This window comes from Sciurus carolinensis, chromosome 2, assembly GCF_902686445.1.
Source record: "Sciurus carolinensis chromosome 2, mSciCar1.2, whole genome shotgun sequence".
Lineage (NCBI taxonomy): Eukaryota > Metazoa > Chordata > Mammalia > Rodentia > Sciuridae > Sciurus > Sciurus carolinensis.
In genome coordinates, this window is record NC_062214.1 from 164,008,042 (window position 1) to 164,021,867 (window position 13,826).

Here is a 13,826-nt window from a genome sequence, read left to right on the forward strand (position 1 = left end):
TTGTGGCCTCATTCTGAGGTTGCCCCATGGTGTAGTAACTTGTTCTGAGCAAAAGCATTAACTTGTGAAAGGGCAGAAAGTGTCCAAGGGCATTCTCTGGAGGGGTGCTGAGGGATGATGCCTTTCTGTTCTTCTTCGGCTCCACCTCTTGGGCCTGCTGGGGATGATTTTGCTCATGGTGAGGTGCACAGGAACCTTGGATTCCAGCAAACTCTGGCTTCCCACCTCTAACTGGGTGGCCCTGGGTATTAAGAATGTGTTAGCACAATGGTCATGCACCCTGATAAATGTCAGTGGAGATGATTTCAGTCGGGCATCTCAGGAGCCACTTGTGCCTCGGTTTTCCTGATCTGCAAAATGGGGATAATAACCGAGGTCCACCTGCCCCTCCCCTCTGCCCTCCCTGACCTGAGGACTTAAGGGTTAATAGCCTCAGACTCTGAGGGCCTGGGTGGGGGAGGCACAGCACAAATGGCGTATTGTTGTGCTGGTGAATGATCTGGCTTTGTTCGAGAGTCTTCAGTATTTGACTTCCTGCACTTAGTGTCGCATGTGCTTAATTGCTGGAGATGCTTGCATGTCCTTAGCTATACGGAGCTCACCTCCTGGGGCTGTGGCCCGGGTCCTCACCCAGCAGGGACCTTTGAGTTGTGGGCAGCTGCACTTCCTGTGCTGGGCCCCCCAGCAGTCAGGAATGAGAGAAATGCAGAAAGTTTGACCCACACGCAGAACTGGATCTGAATAGGACATTTATTGAAGAGGTTTCGCAGGAGGTGGCGGGCACTTTAATTGGCGGGGCGCTTAATTCCCCCCTGAGGCTGTTGGTGGCAGTTCGCTGCTCGCCCTGAGCCTGTTAACCGCTGGGCTGCCGGCTCCCCTGGGAGAATGCCGCTCCCCAGCCCCTTGCCACCCTCTCGGTGCTGGTGCTCAGATGGGAGCCCTTTTGAGGAAGGCGGTAGGTACCGCTGGGGCCAGGCCTGGGGTGCGAGTGGTGTCTCTGGAGTTCTGTCACCTCCGGGCCTTCAAGCCTTGTCTGACACCCTCCAGGATACCTGTCTGGCCACAGGTTTGGGGAAAAAGACAGGCTTTCCCCCTGGGGTTCAGAAACTGAGGGCCATTGGGCAAGGTGCAGGGAGCAGGAGCGGCCCCTTTTTGCCCTCCCTGGTTGCTTCTCGTGGACTTATCCATGTGCCTGGGAGACAGCCCTGGGCTCTTCTTGGAGGTGACCGCAAACGCTCTGCTAGGGCACTTCCGAGGGTCTTCTCACCTGGATATTCAGAGTTGGGTGGTTGGAGAGAGAAGGTCCTGGGGGACCCAGCACACACGACTGCACACACTTACCCTGGGAAAAGCAGAGTTAACCTCACATTTCTTCCTGAAGCTTCCTTTTCCCAGAATCCACAGGGGTTGGTTGTTTTGTGTCAGATCAAGTGGTGGCTGGTAGAGCAGGTGAAAGGAAGTTCTCCCCACCCTGATGGACGCTGGGTCAGCGCCCACCGTTTTTTGTAGCTCTAGGGAGCAGGGGTGGGGAGCGTAGGGAGCAGATTGTTGCTCTGACTTGGCAATTTCTTTTGCCCCTGAATCAAGGGCCCACTTTTCCAGGAGTAGATGCAGCTGCCTGGGCTGTGCTTCTCCATATACCCCAGCATCTGGGGTTTGGTGACAGCTGCCCCACCCTCTGAATTCTGGTCTTTGTAGGCTCTCAGCGAGGGCCTGGGGGTGGGGGGAGGTTCCTCTCCTCCCCTAGGAACTGGTTGGATGAGTTCCTTAGGCCTCCCTGGTTGAGGTGCCTTAGCCCCATGGGGGATGGGGCCTGGTGCCTTGGGTGGAGGGGGCCTCCTGGGTCTGCAGAACTGGGATCCACCCAGGCAAGTGCTGAGGCCCTGTAGAGAATTTACATTGTGTGTGAATACCGCCTTGGAAAATCTACTCTGTAACTTCCGTCAGGCCCCAGGTGAGAGAGAGCCCAGGACAAAGGCAGTGGAGTTGCTAATTATCAGAGCTTTTTGCCCACCGTGGTGCCTGGGAGGCTGGGAAGGCCTGGAGGGTTTAACCAACTGCAGCAGATAATGCAAAGAGGCCACATATGTGCACATTCTCTTCTGGGCCTGGAGGCTTCTGCTTGGAATTGGGAAGGAAGCCACCCTGGCAGCCTCACCCCCCAGTTCTGACCAGTGTGGGAAAGGAAAGTGAGGATTGGGGAAGAAAGAAACCCTCAGGTGGTAAGATGTGGAAGAGCCCCTCCCCCAGCCCTGGGGAGAGCTGCTGGCCTGGGATCCCAGAGGGATCAGTTCCCCTCTGGCTAAGACCTGGTACTCAGTTTTCTCAAGGAGGTAGTCTCTGCTTTTTGGAGCTTCTAATTTATGCATAGCTCATGTTTTCACCTTTATTTTGGGCACATTTTTTTCCTCTTCACTTGGATTGGAATAGGTCTCATTCCTCTTTTGAGCCAGTGTTGCCTGGGGCTGTCTCTCTCCTAGAAACCCTGAACAGTTAGCACCTCTTGGACCTTGCATTCTTCTTGAATGGTGCTTGGCTCTATGGACACCTGTAGTCACAGCCCACATATCTCAATTTGTTCCTTTTTAGGGCACATTCTTATATACCTTGTCTCTTGGAGCCCCATTTCCACCTGTCTCAGCAGTGGTTCTTCCAGACCTTCCTTGGATGTGTCCAATTCCACAAAACCAGGTGGATTCTCTTCAGACTGCCCTTGGCCTGCTTTCCAGTCTGACTTCTTGCTGCCAGATGTTCAGGTTCCGGTGGCCCAGATGCTTTTGGGATCCATCTTTCCCATATGCCATTCCCTTGGCATCAGAGATCTCTTCCTCACCTGGCAAGGGCGTGCTCATCATTCATGACTCACCAAAATGCCACCTCTTCCTGGAAAGCGCCCTGGTCCCCCGGCTGTGCTAGCACTCTATTATGTTAGTGTGGTTTCATTATTCAGTCTTCTGTACCAGCACTCAAGGCATTATTTTGTGGATAATCTGTTTATATGGCCGTTTTCTCTTCTAGAGTTCAAGTTCCTCAAAGACTGGGACAATGTGTCATTCATTTCAATGTCCTCAGGGCCTAGCATCATACACAGAAGTGTTGAATGAAATCCCAAAGTGCAGTCAGATTGGATCTCCTGTGCCTCCCAAGACACTTCTCCTTGGATTTTTGTTGTGTTTTGTTTTCGCAGCGCTGGGGCTTAAATCCAGAGCCTTGTGCATAGCTGGGCAAACATTCTACCACTGAGCTTCATCTTAAGCCCTCAACACAACTTGGCTTCTTTTTATCATTGAGATACTTATCTTGTTTCTCCTAAGACAAGTGTGTGTGATTCACTGCTGTATTTTTCACTGTAAGCGCCAAAGAATGGGAGGCAGACCTCAATGAATTCAGAGAATCCTTTATTCTTTCTGGGACTCGGGGTGCCATTGGGCACATTTTCCTGATGCGAAAATGGCCCTCAGTTACAGAGGGGATTTTGGTTTTATAGGGAACGGTGAGGATGATGTAATCCTGTATGTGCAGTTTTGACAGTCAGGGGCTAGTTGTACAGGTTGAAACTTTAATTTAGGGAGGGTAGTTGTAAAAAGGTTGAAACTCGTTGTCTGGGGAGATAACAGTCAGACCCTGAGGGATGAGTACTCAAATCTTGCCCATTGGTATTTGCTATGTCTCCATTTAGGACTACTTTGCCGTGGGGGAAGGTCAAGGTTTTAGGGCCCAGCATTCAGTTTCCGCTCCTTTCCTTTAGGGCCCATTGTTATCAGGAAAGAATTTGCTGGAAGGTTGGTCCTGGGCTAGTCTATCCTCCCTCCTCCTGAGCTACATCTTTCTCCATTTTTCTTTGTGGGCTACCTTACAGGAATATTATTTTCCATAACCCTTCACCCACAATGCTGCCATGAGGTCTTTGTGCAAAGTAGGTGCTTGATAAATACTTGTCAGATGAATGAATTCTGAAGCTCACGACTCAGGTAGGAAGGGCAACTAGCATTATCCCCAAATGAGAGAGTAGACATTGAGGTGCTTGGTGCTCACCTCCCTGCTCCTTACCATCCAGTGCATTAGGAAGAGAGCAAGGGCTCATTTGGAGGAGGGCTGGCTATATTCCCTGGGCTCTTCTATACTCATTTTTCTGCTTTCCCCACTATTTGAAATTCTCTGTGACTTAGAAAATGGGTGAACATCAGAGCCCTTCCCAGTTCCTTGCTGCCCTGTCTCTTGCCCTGGCTTTCCCATATGTCCATCCTGAAGCTGGATTTAAAACCCAAGGACCATGGTCAAGGTTGGTTTTTGTTGGTCACTTATTTGTGCCTTTGCTCCCAGGATGCCTTAACTCTGTTTTCTGCTCAGGCCCGTGGTCCCCCAGGGCTCTGTTCTCTCTAGATCCTACTAGGACATGCTGTTTCTCCCTGCAGAGTGCTAAGGAATGTGCCCTTCCTGCCCTGGCAGTGGGACTCTGATTCATTTTCCCTTCATTTTCTGATTTAACGTTCTGTTGGGAAAGAATACCAGATTATTTTTTCTAACTAAATTGCTCTGTGTTTGCTCCTTTTTGGTCTGAATTGATGGTGGGTCATAGAGGATGGATAAACACTATGTTGGTGGGGCAGGATGAAGTCATGCTGGTTCACCAAGTTTAACTTGTATGTTCAGTATTAATACGAGATATGGGTAAAATAAACTTAGGTACGAGTCAGAAAAATCTTTTTTCCTTGTGCTTTTGGAAAAATAAGAGATTTATCCATCATTCTCCTCACCACCACCACCACTATTTTTGTTGGGCTTACTAAGTGTCGGGTGCACAGATACTTCCTTGTATCATCTTTTTAAATTCCTTTTCAGTTGAACCTTTATTTTATGTATTTATTTTTATGTGGTGCTGAGAATCGAACCCAGTGCTTCACACATGCTAGGCAAGCACTCTACCACTGAGCCATGACCCCAGCCTTTCCTTGTATCATCTTGGTCTTGGAAATAATCCAGTGAGGTTGACACTTTTACTGTTCCCGTTTTGCTGATGAGGAACTTGAAGACTAGTGAGGTCAAGTGACTTGTCCAAGCACACTTAGACTCAGGAAAGTAGAGGACATGGAATTCGAATCAGGTCTGCCTAACTCCAGGGCCTGTGTGAATTTAGTGCATTAACCCCTGTGGACTTGAGTTGCAAACTTGTGCTTTCTCTGCTGTGCTGAGCTCAGCAGGATCTAATGGGGCCCCTCTGTTCCCACTTGTTTCCCACTGAAGTTCTCCAGTGCACCCGATCCAGTGACGAATGCTGTCACTCTGAAGGGGTGGCTCCCCTTTCCTTTTTTTTGAAACTCCCCTCCCAGCCTAGAGGCCTCAAAACAAGCAGCGCTCAAAATGGAGATGGTGCCTATAACACGGGTAACTTGCAGGGCTGAGGCCCCTAATTTTGCTACTAGGTAGCAGTGGTCCTTTGAGACACCCTCCCGCCCCCTGGTACTGGGGGCGGAACTCAAGGCCTCATTCAAGCTTAACAATCTCTCTACCATTGAGCGCCACACCCAGCCCTCTGTAATCATTTTGTCCTAGAGATGTGAGAAGTAGGGACTCTGGGAACTTTGGATCTGTCTGTGGCTTCAGGAGTAATTTCTAGCACTGTCTTTTAGAGCTTTCTTTGGTTGCTTCATCTTCTTGGGACCTTGTATCATTTCCCTGTGTGGAGATAAGTTATGTTGGAAGCCTGGTGACCTGTCTTGGCCGTGAGCAACAACAATTTACAACCCACAGTAATTGTCCTCCTTTGGTTTTCGTATGTGTTGATGTGAAACTTCCTGGTAGACAGCTTTTCCTGGGATATTTGTATGTGGAATCATCACAGTCGCTTGTCCCAGATTTGGTCACTTTCCCCTTCCTCCTGGTCTTTTGTGACTGAGCACTTTGTGTGTGGCATGGCAAGGCAGCAGTATCCCTGTTCTTGCCACTTATCTGGGGCCAAGTAGAATGGGGCTGCTTGGTGAATAAGTAGTTAGTGATCCTGGCTGCTTCTTGGCTCACTGGAAACTTGCTGGCAGTGACTAATGTGGATACTCATTAGTCTAGAAGGAACTGGCTTTGGTCTTGACCTTGACCACATTTTACCTTTCTCCTGACTGGGAGTGGTGAGGTGTTCCAGGTATGGTCCTGAAATCCTCCCAACAGGCATCTGTTGGGCACCTAGTGGTGTCTTGCTGTCTGGAAGTGAAGACCCAGCCTGCTGGGATTCACTAGTGCTAAAGAAATGCTTGCATATATGAACTCCATGGACCAGTTCTTTAAATGATGTCCAGGTTATTAGAATTCAAAGAAGTGTGTGTATTAGTTTCCTACTGCTGCTGTAACAAATGCCACAAATTTAGTGGCTTAACACAACACACATTTGCTATCTCAGAGTTCTCGAGGTCAGGAGTTAGGCTAAGTCCACAGAGCTGTGTTTGACATCATGCAAACTTCTGTCTGACTCTGACTTCTGTGGGGTTCCTTTTATGATTCCAGTGGGCTCACCCAGATAATCCAGGATAATCATCCCACCTCACGATCCTTAATTTGATCACATTTACAAGGTCCCTTTTGCCCTACATAGTGACGTAGATTCGGAGGATGTCCGTGGACATAGATATCTGTAGCAGGGGACATTACTCAACCTACCGTAGTATAGTATAGTATATTGTTGGAAATGACTGAGGAGGCCTTTCTAAAGGGAGTGATTTGGTTAAATTTGTGGAGGGGGAGGGTCGGCCCTTACATTCTGAGAAATGTCATAAGCAAATGTTGGGGTGGTGGGAGATGGGAGCATTGGGGTGTGGGCGAACCATTCTCCTCTGAACCGAGGTGCCAGGGCTCTCCTTCCTTTCCAAGGCCAGGCTGAGGGAGTTTTCTGGACTTCAGTCAGTAGGCCCAGACTTCCTCCTGGAATTCAGGTGGGAGGGCTCGGTTTGCACAGCAACCACAATTCTTTTCCTTGCTGGCAGCTGTGGTCCTGCTGCGTGGACTCAGACATCATGGACCCCTGCTGCTCTTAGGCCATGGGAAAACAGATTCCTGAGGGAAGATGAATTTGAGCCAGCTGGGTTGGTTTGAGTGGTCCAGAAACCCTGATCGCACTGTTTGCACAGTCTACAGAGCATGTTGCACACTTTAAACAGAGTCATTCCCCAGGGAGCCTGCCCGGGTGCTCAGGGACCCTGGATCTCCAGGAGGCATGGGAGGGGGCAGAAGGAGGAATGAGGAATGTTTTTTTTGCGGTACTGGGGATCGAACTCAGGGCCTTGTGTTTGCAAGACAAGCACTCTACCAGCTGAGCCATCTCCCCAGCCAGGAGGAATGTTTTGAGACAAAAGGGTAAAAAGAAAGCCAGACCCCCTTGGGTCCTCCCCTCCCTGAGAGTCTCTAGGGCCTGTGTCAGGAGCAGCAGGAGCAGATGGCCAGAGCTGGGCTCTGGAAGCAGTGTGGCTGGAGCCGCACGGTTTCAGGGTCACAGTTGAGATCTCTGTGGAAGTCACGCTGCTCCCCACCGTGTTGTCAGAAAAGATGTGGGTGCTCTCTGTGGCTTCCCTCTGGCACCCTTGCTGAGGAGATTCTGGAGATGGACTTGGGGGATTGTTCTGGAGAGGGTCAAAGTCCTTTTGAGACCTTTAGGACACCTGGATGTTTACAGCTGAGAGGCCAAGAGGTGGCACCAAGGCGGGCTGCACCATCTGGCTGCGGGAGGACTTTCCCCTGCGCAGGTCCTGGGAGAATTCTTCCCCTGCTGAAGCGGTGGACTTTGGAGCAGCTACCTTTGGGGGAACCCCCTGCTCCTTTCCTGCCCACCTCCTCCACAGAAGGTGTGGCTCTGTGGGGCTTCGGTTCCTGGGTGTGGAGGGAAGGTAGGGCAGTAGGTGAAAGGGTGACGTCAGCCTCTCTTAACCAGATTGTTTTCTGGGGAGGCTCAGCCTGCCCGCCCACCAGAGGGTTCACCCCTTCTGCCTTCTCAGCTCACTGGCTGGCTGGGAGGGAGGTCTGAGGGAGCATTGTGATTCCTGGGGATTCCCTAGGACCAGAGGTGTGGAATTCTAGAATGCCCCAGGTGGGTGCCCTGGTGGGATGATCCTTTCTAAAGGGAATGTGGTGGGGGGGCAGGATCTCACTGCTCACTTACAGGAATCCTGAGGACAGAGGACGGAACACACAGGCTATTGCACTTTCCTGGGGGTGTCCCCTCGCCCACGCTGGGTCAGATGGAGGGCATGATGCTGAGGCATGGTTGGGAGGGGAAGGATGTGAGACTTGGCCCCAGTCCACCCTGCTGGGAATCCAAGAGACCTGCTGCAGCCTGCCTGCGTCCATGCCCGGGGAGATTTAGAGCCTGTTCTCAGGAGGCGAGGCTGGGTAACTTGGACAGGTATGGGTGGAGGAAGGGTGTAATCCTCCTGATAATTAAAGAAAGTTTAGAAAGAAAAAGGAAGAAACCTGTCACTGGTGATGCATGCCTATAATCCCAGCTACTTGAGTAAGAGGCTGAGGCAGGAGGATTGCAGGTTTGGGGCCAGCCTGGGGAATTTATGGAGACCCTGTCATTATTTATTTATTTTTGTTTGTTACTGGGGATTGAATTAGAGGTGCTTTACCACTGAGCTACGATCCCAGCCATTCAATTTTTTTTTTAGATTTTGAGACTGAGTGTTACTAAGTTGCGCAGGCTGATGATCCTCCTGCCTTAGCCTCTTGAGTTGCTGGGATTACAGGTGCGTGCCATTATGCCCAGCTGAGACCCTGTCTCAAAATAAAAATTTTTAAAAAGGGCTGGGGGTGTGACTCAGTGGTAGAGTACTCATCTGGCTTGTCAGGCCCTGGCTTTAATCCCCAGTTATGCCCCCATCCCCCCCCCCCCCCCAAAAAAAAAAAAAGGAGGAGAGAAGAAGAAAAGAGAAAGAAACCATTCTCCCTCCCTCCCTCTCCTGCTTCTGCATCCTTAAAAATGGTATATGCCTCTGGTTCTTAGGCTTGTCATAGAGAAAGGTCTTTTGGGACCTTGTCAAAGAGGGCTTCACAGCCTAGGATGTGGGATGTAGGTTTTCTAGCAGGTTGATTCATGGATTGATAACTGACTGACTAACATGGATAGACTCTGTTCAAAGTTGGAAGAGGTGTCTGCAGGAGATGCTAAGGGAACATGGAGACCAGCCGGTGTCGTGGGAGGGGGTGGGCGTGGCCTTGAGGGTCTGGCTGCCTCATCCCTCATTCCCCGGCAGCATTTTCCCAGATGAGTTTGAGGAACCAGTTTCTCATCCTGGGTTGGGGGTGAATCTTACCTTATGGGTGATGCTTACCAGATCAGGTAGGAAGGAAAGGCTGCCCCTGCCCAGGGAGCACGTGGGTAGTCCTTGTCTCTGCTCGGATGGCTGGGGTCATGTCTGCTGTGTCACCGCTCAGCGGCCCTCTCCACAGTCCACACATGGTCCCGCCCGCCTGCTCTACTTGCTGCCCCTTTCTCCTCAGCCCTCCCTTTTTTGGCCTCTAGGTTCTTTTCCAGTGAGTTTTCCTGCCCAGGAGAGAGAGCCTTGTGATCATGGGTGGATCTCCGAGTCACTGCAGGGTTTCTTTTGTCATCTGAGAAATTTTTAATCTGATCCTTCTCCTTTCTGCTTCCCATGGCCTGTGATCCTTTGACCTGGAATTCGTATTTTACTGAGTTGCTCTAATGGGAGAGCGAGTGGCCAGAGGCCACATGGTAGGCAGGTCCAGAAATAGCCTTCTCAGTCCTTTAGAGTATACAGGCTGTAGTCGTCCAAGTCTCCCTGTGTCCTCCCAGCTTATTCTGAAGCACAGCCTTGACGCCAGGGGCTGTGACTGATCCTTTGCTTAGTGGCCCCCGACTGGTGTGAAGTCCCCCAGGGCGGCAGTGACTGGTAGAACATGAATTCTGGAGCCTGCTTTCCAAGCCAGCCATACCACTTACTACTTCTGGGACTTCAGCTCTGCCTCTGTGGGGGTCCTAAACGTGTCCTCTGCAGAGCATCCCTGTGTATACAGCACGAAGGACCTTGCAGCAGGTGGCAGCTCTGGTTTGTTTTAGCCCCGGGAGGATTTAGGTGTGAATTCTACTTGCAAACCTTCTCCAAGTAGAAAAGACTTAGTTTCTGGTTTCAGAGTGTACTTAGGTTGCCATCCTCACACAGCGGGGTCCCCAAGAGTAACCCTCACAAGGTACCCTGTAGAGACCAATCTCCCTGGTGTGTGTGGGTTCGAGTGGGTCTGTGATTAATTCTTTGCTTTAAGGCTGTGACCTGCCTGGCTGCAAAATCCATTTAGGATTTGGGCCTTTTCCTTTTGGCCTCCCCACAGAAGGTGATTGACCCCAAAGATCTGGGAAAGGTCTTAGGCCATAAGTCCCTGCCCCATTGTTCCAGCTGGGATGGGGGCGGTGCCTGACTATGCAACCGCTTTGAAGGACATCAGAGTGCCCCAGAGCTGGGGGTCAAGGGTAAAGGAGAGGCCTGGGTCTTTCTGCTGCTGGTTCTTCGGAGAAGCAGAACTGATTAACTGCAAAGGCCCTTTGAAGGAGGAAGCAGCAGCTCCATCTTCCCTGGGGCTCTCCTGAGACTCCCCCGCACAGTCCTGTTAGGTAATCCTCCCTGTGTTGCACAGCCGAGAGGAACACCAGGCTGGTCCCAGTGCTGCCACTGTGTCCTAATCTGCCACTTGAGAGGCTTTCATAGAGCACCTCAAAGGTGACCTTTCCTCACTCCAGCTGAGATCCAGAATGACAAAGTCCTGTGCTCCAGAAGGTCCTGGCCAGCTGGGTTGAGTTAAGTGGTGGACGGTAAGTGGGTCTGGCCTGCCTGACATTTTTCCTTTCTTTCTTTCTTTTTTTTTATTTTTTTATTTTTATGTGTGCTGAGGATCAAACCCAGTGCCTCACACATGCAAGGCAAGAGCTCTACTACTGCATTCCCAGCCCTGGCCTGACTTTTAGTTTAGTAAAAGTATCAACTTCTACACCATTGCCATTCATTTGCCAAATCAGCCCTTGTAACTGCTGTCCTTAAGTAATTTACTGTCCAGGGCAGAGGGTCTCAGAAGAGGAAACTCAGGAGACTATAAGAGTACATATCAGGAGTCCCCCAGGTTTGAGGGGGTGTAGGAAGGTTCCTGGAGGAAGTGGCTTCTAATCTGAGATTGAAGGTTGGGGGATGGAATGGCATCGGGTAGGTGGGGAAGAAATAATGGCCAGGCAGAGAGCATAATATTTGCAAAAGCCAGAGTCCAGAGTGCTGGCTTGCAAGAAACCCAGGGGGCCAGTGCCAAAGATACTGGAGTGATGGCGCTTCTTAGTTTCTCTCCTTGTGGCCCCAGCCTCTGCCTCTTGGCTGTGTCTGTGATTCACTAGCTTCTGAGTCCCAGGCTAGTGTTTGGTCAGCAGAGTTGAGAAGGATGCCCAGGAACTTCTTTTTTTCTGGAACTAGCTATCAAATGAACATTCTGGAAAGTGGTGTTAGTGAGCTCTGGTCCTGTGGAGTGGGTGTGAGGTGTCTTGTTTTCCCCAAAGGCCACAAAGTAGACTCTAGCCACTGCTCCCTCCCCACTCTGGGTGGGCCTGCCTGTGAGCTGCACCATATGCTGGGGAATAAAGTCCACCCAATGCTGTGTCTGCCTCACCTGGGTGCAGTTTCCTGCCTGCTGTGCTGCTCTGGCCAGGCTCTGCTGTGGGAGCTCACAGAGACTCAGTGATGGCTCAGCTCTGGGGAATTTCCTGACCTGGCTGAGTCAGGGTCCTGTCTGTACCAAGTGCCAGGGTGGAGCAGGGGGTACAGTTGGCTCAGCCATGCCACCATCTCTTCTGTCTTCCCCCTCAGTATCCAAAAAGTTTCAGGTGCATGGTGAAGCCACTGGTGCCTGGAATTTGCAGTTCTGGGGAGAGTATTGCCTGCTGGTATGAGTGCTGTCTTAACTTTGTAAGAGCTGGATCTTTGCTCCTCCCTGTACGTTCACCCCAGCATAGGCCCTGACAGGCAGCCACTAGGGATGTGCTTTTTGACAACTTCCATTGTCATCACCAGACTGATGGTGTGTGGAGCATTTGCTCTGTGCCATGTACCATGCCGCAGGCTGTATAGATAGCAGGTCACTTCATCTTTGAGGACACAGCCCTGGGGTAGGCTATATCCACCCTCATTTACAGGTGAGGAGCTGAGTCTGAGACTCTTAAGAGGCTAAGCACTTTGTCCAAGTGGCAGGACTGGACTTTGAGTTCAGGTCCCCTGGATCACTATGCTAGCATAGGTGTCCTTCTGCTTTTCTAGGGCCTCAAATTTCTGGGCCTTTTTTTGTTCCCTGGTGTAAGCCACCTTCTGCTCTAGGAAGGATGGAGGTAGAGTGGTTGGAATTGGGAAGAAATGGGCACCCTTGCCAATGCTCATGTAGTCTGAGACCATGCTCATTGGCTTTCAGTTTTGTTTCTTAAATCGTGGTAAAATACACTTAATGTAAAACTTACCATCTTAACTGTTTTTAAGTGGACATTTTTAAGTACATTCATGCTTCTGTGCAGCTATTACCACTGACCATCCACGGAACTGTTATCATCTTATAAAACTGAACTCTGTACCTGCCAACAGTAACTTCCCATTCTGCCCTTCCCCTCTCCCTAGTAACCTTTTGCTTTCTGATTCTGTGGAGACTCAGAGGTTGTCCTTCTTCTGTCTTTTTCTGCTCCAGAATCTCCCCGAAGTGCACCCAGCAGGCAGCAATGCCAGGATGCCTGTCTCTACCGCACTTCGCCAAGATGGCAGCCAGGAGCGACCAGCAAGCCTGACATCCACCACCTCCTCATCTGGCTCCTCCCGTGACAGCCACAGTGCCATGGAGGAGCCCACAGGCTCTGAGGCTTCAGCCCAGAATGGGGCGGGCTCTCCACGTGGCCGGCATGCCCCCAACAGCAACAACAACTCCAGCAGCTGGCTGAACATGAAGGGACCCCTCTCCCCATTCAATAGCCGGGCGGCAGCAGGGCCTGTGCACAAGCTCAGCTACCTGGGCCGAGTGGTGAGGGAGATTGTGGAAACAGAGCGCATGTATGTGCAGGACCTGCGCAGCATTGTGGAGGTGAGTGCTGGTGCCGGGAGGGGCCCATTTGCTTCCTCACAGGGCTGGGGACACTGGCCTCAGTGGCCCAGTCTCACATAAACCTGCTTATACCTTTACACATTTTCTCAGGACATTCTTCCCATGAACGGTGGGGAGGCTCAGAGCTGTACCCTGTGGAGGCTGTTGACTTGTTGGGCTTCCTTATGACACTGAGCCACGTTCATAGTTTGGGCAGTAGAACTTCTGCATGTGTCCAGGGAGGCAGCACCATTGATAGGGAGGGAGGGACTCCAGCCCCACCTGCAAGACCATGGTGTTCCCGTGGGGACTGAACCCTGGCAGTCACATCCAGATCGCTACTCTGCCATCTTCTACCTGTGGGGTCTTAGTCTCTCACGTAACTAAATCCCTGAGCCTCAGGTTCCTTATCTGCAAAGCAAGGGCATGCCTAACTGGCAGGGCTTGTGTGGGTGAAGCGTTTGAGACTGCACAGCACACAGGAAATGGTGATGTGTGACTGCCATTGAGGATCCCTCTGCCCTGCTAGGGAGAGAGGTACATCAGTTCATGAAGGCTGTATAACAAGTCACCACAATCACATGGCTTAAAACAACAGGAATTAGTTCTTGGTCAGTTCACAGGTCCAAAATGAAGGTGTTAGCCAGGTTGGTTCTCTCAGGATCCTTAAGGAGAATGTGTTCTGCCTTCTCCTCTAGCTTCTGGGGGTTACTGGCAATCTCTGGGTCCCTTAGCCTATA

At 51.0% G+C, this 13,826-nt stretch overlaps 1 protein-coding gene across 8 annotated transcripts in view; it reads left to right on the forward strand.

The window, feature by feature from the left end:
• The window catches only part of Plekhg3 (pleckstrin homology and RhoGEF domain containing G3), a 42,959-nt gene that overhangs the window by 13,543 nt on the left and 15,590 nt on the right, over window positions 1-13,826 (forward strand). For 4 of the 8 annotated variants that reach the window (XM_047541378.1, XM_047541379.1, XM_047541385.1 and 1 more), the window contains exons 1-2: window positions 937-955; window positions 12,700-13,086. In XM_047541378.1, the coding sequence (XP_047397334.1) occupies window positions 12,739-13,086 (348 nt within the window). In that variant the 5' untranslated portion in view covers window positions 937-955; window positions 12,700-12,738. Of the gene's footprint in view, window positions 1-936; window positions 956-10,785; window positions 10,805-12,699; window positions 13,087-13,826 lie in introns of those variants that run through there. The other 4 variants (XM_047541380.1, XM_047541382.1, XM_047541383.1 and 1 more) reach the window with 2 other exon arrangements.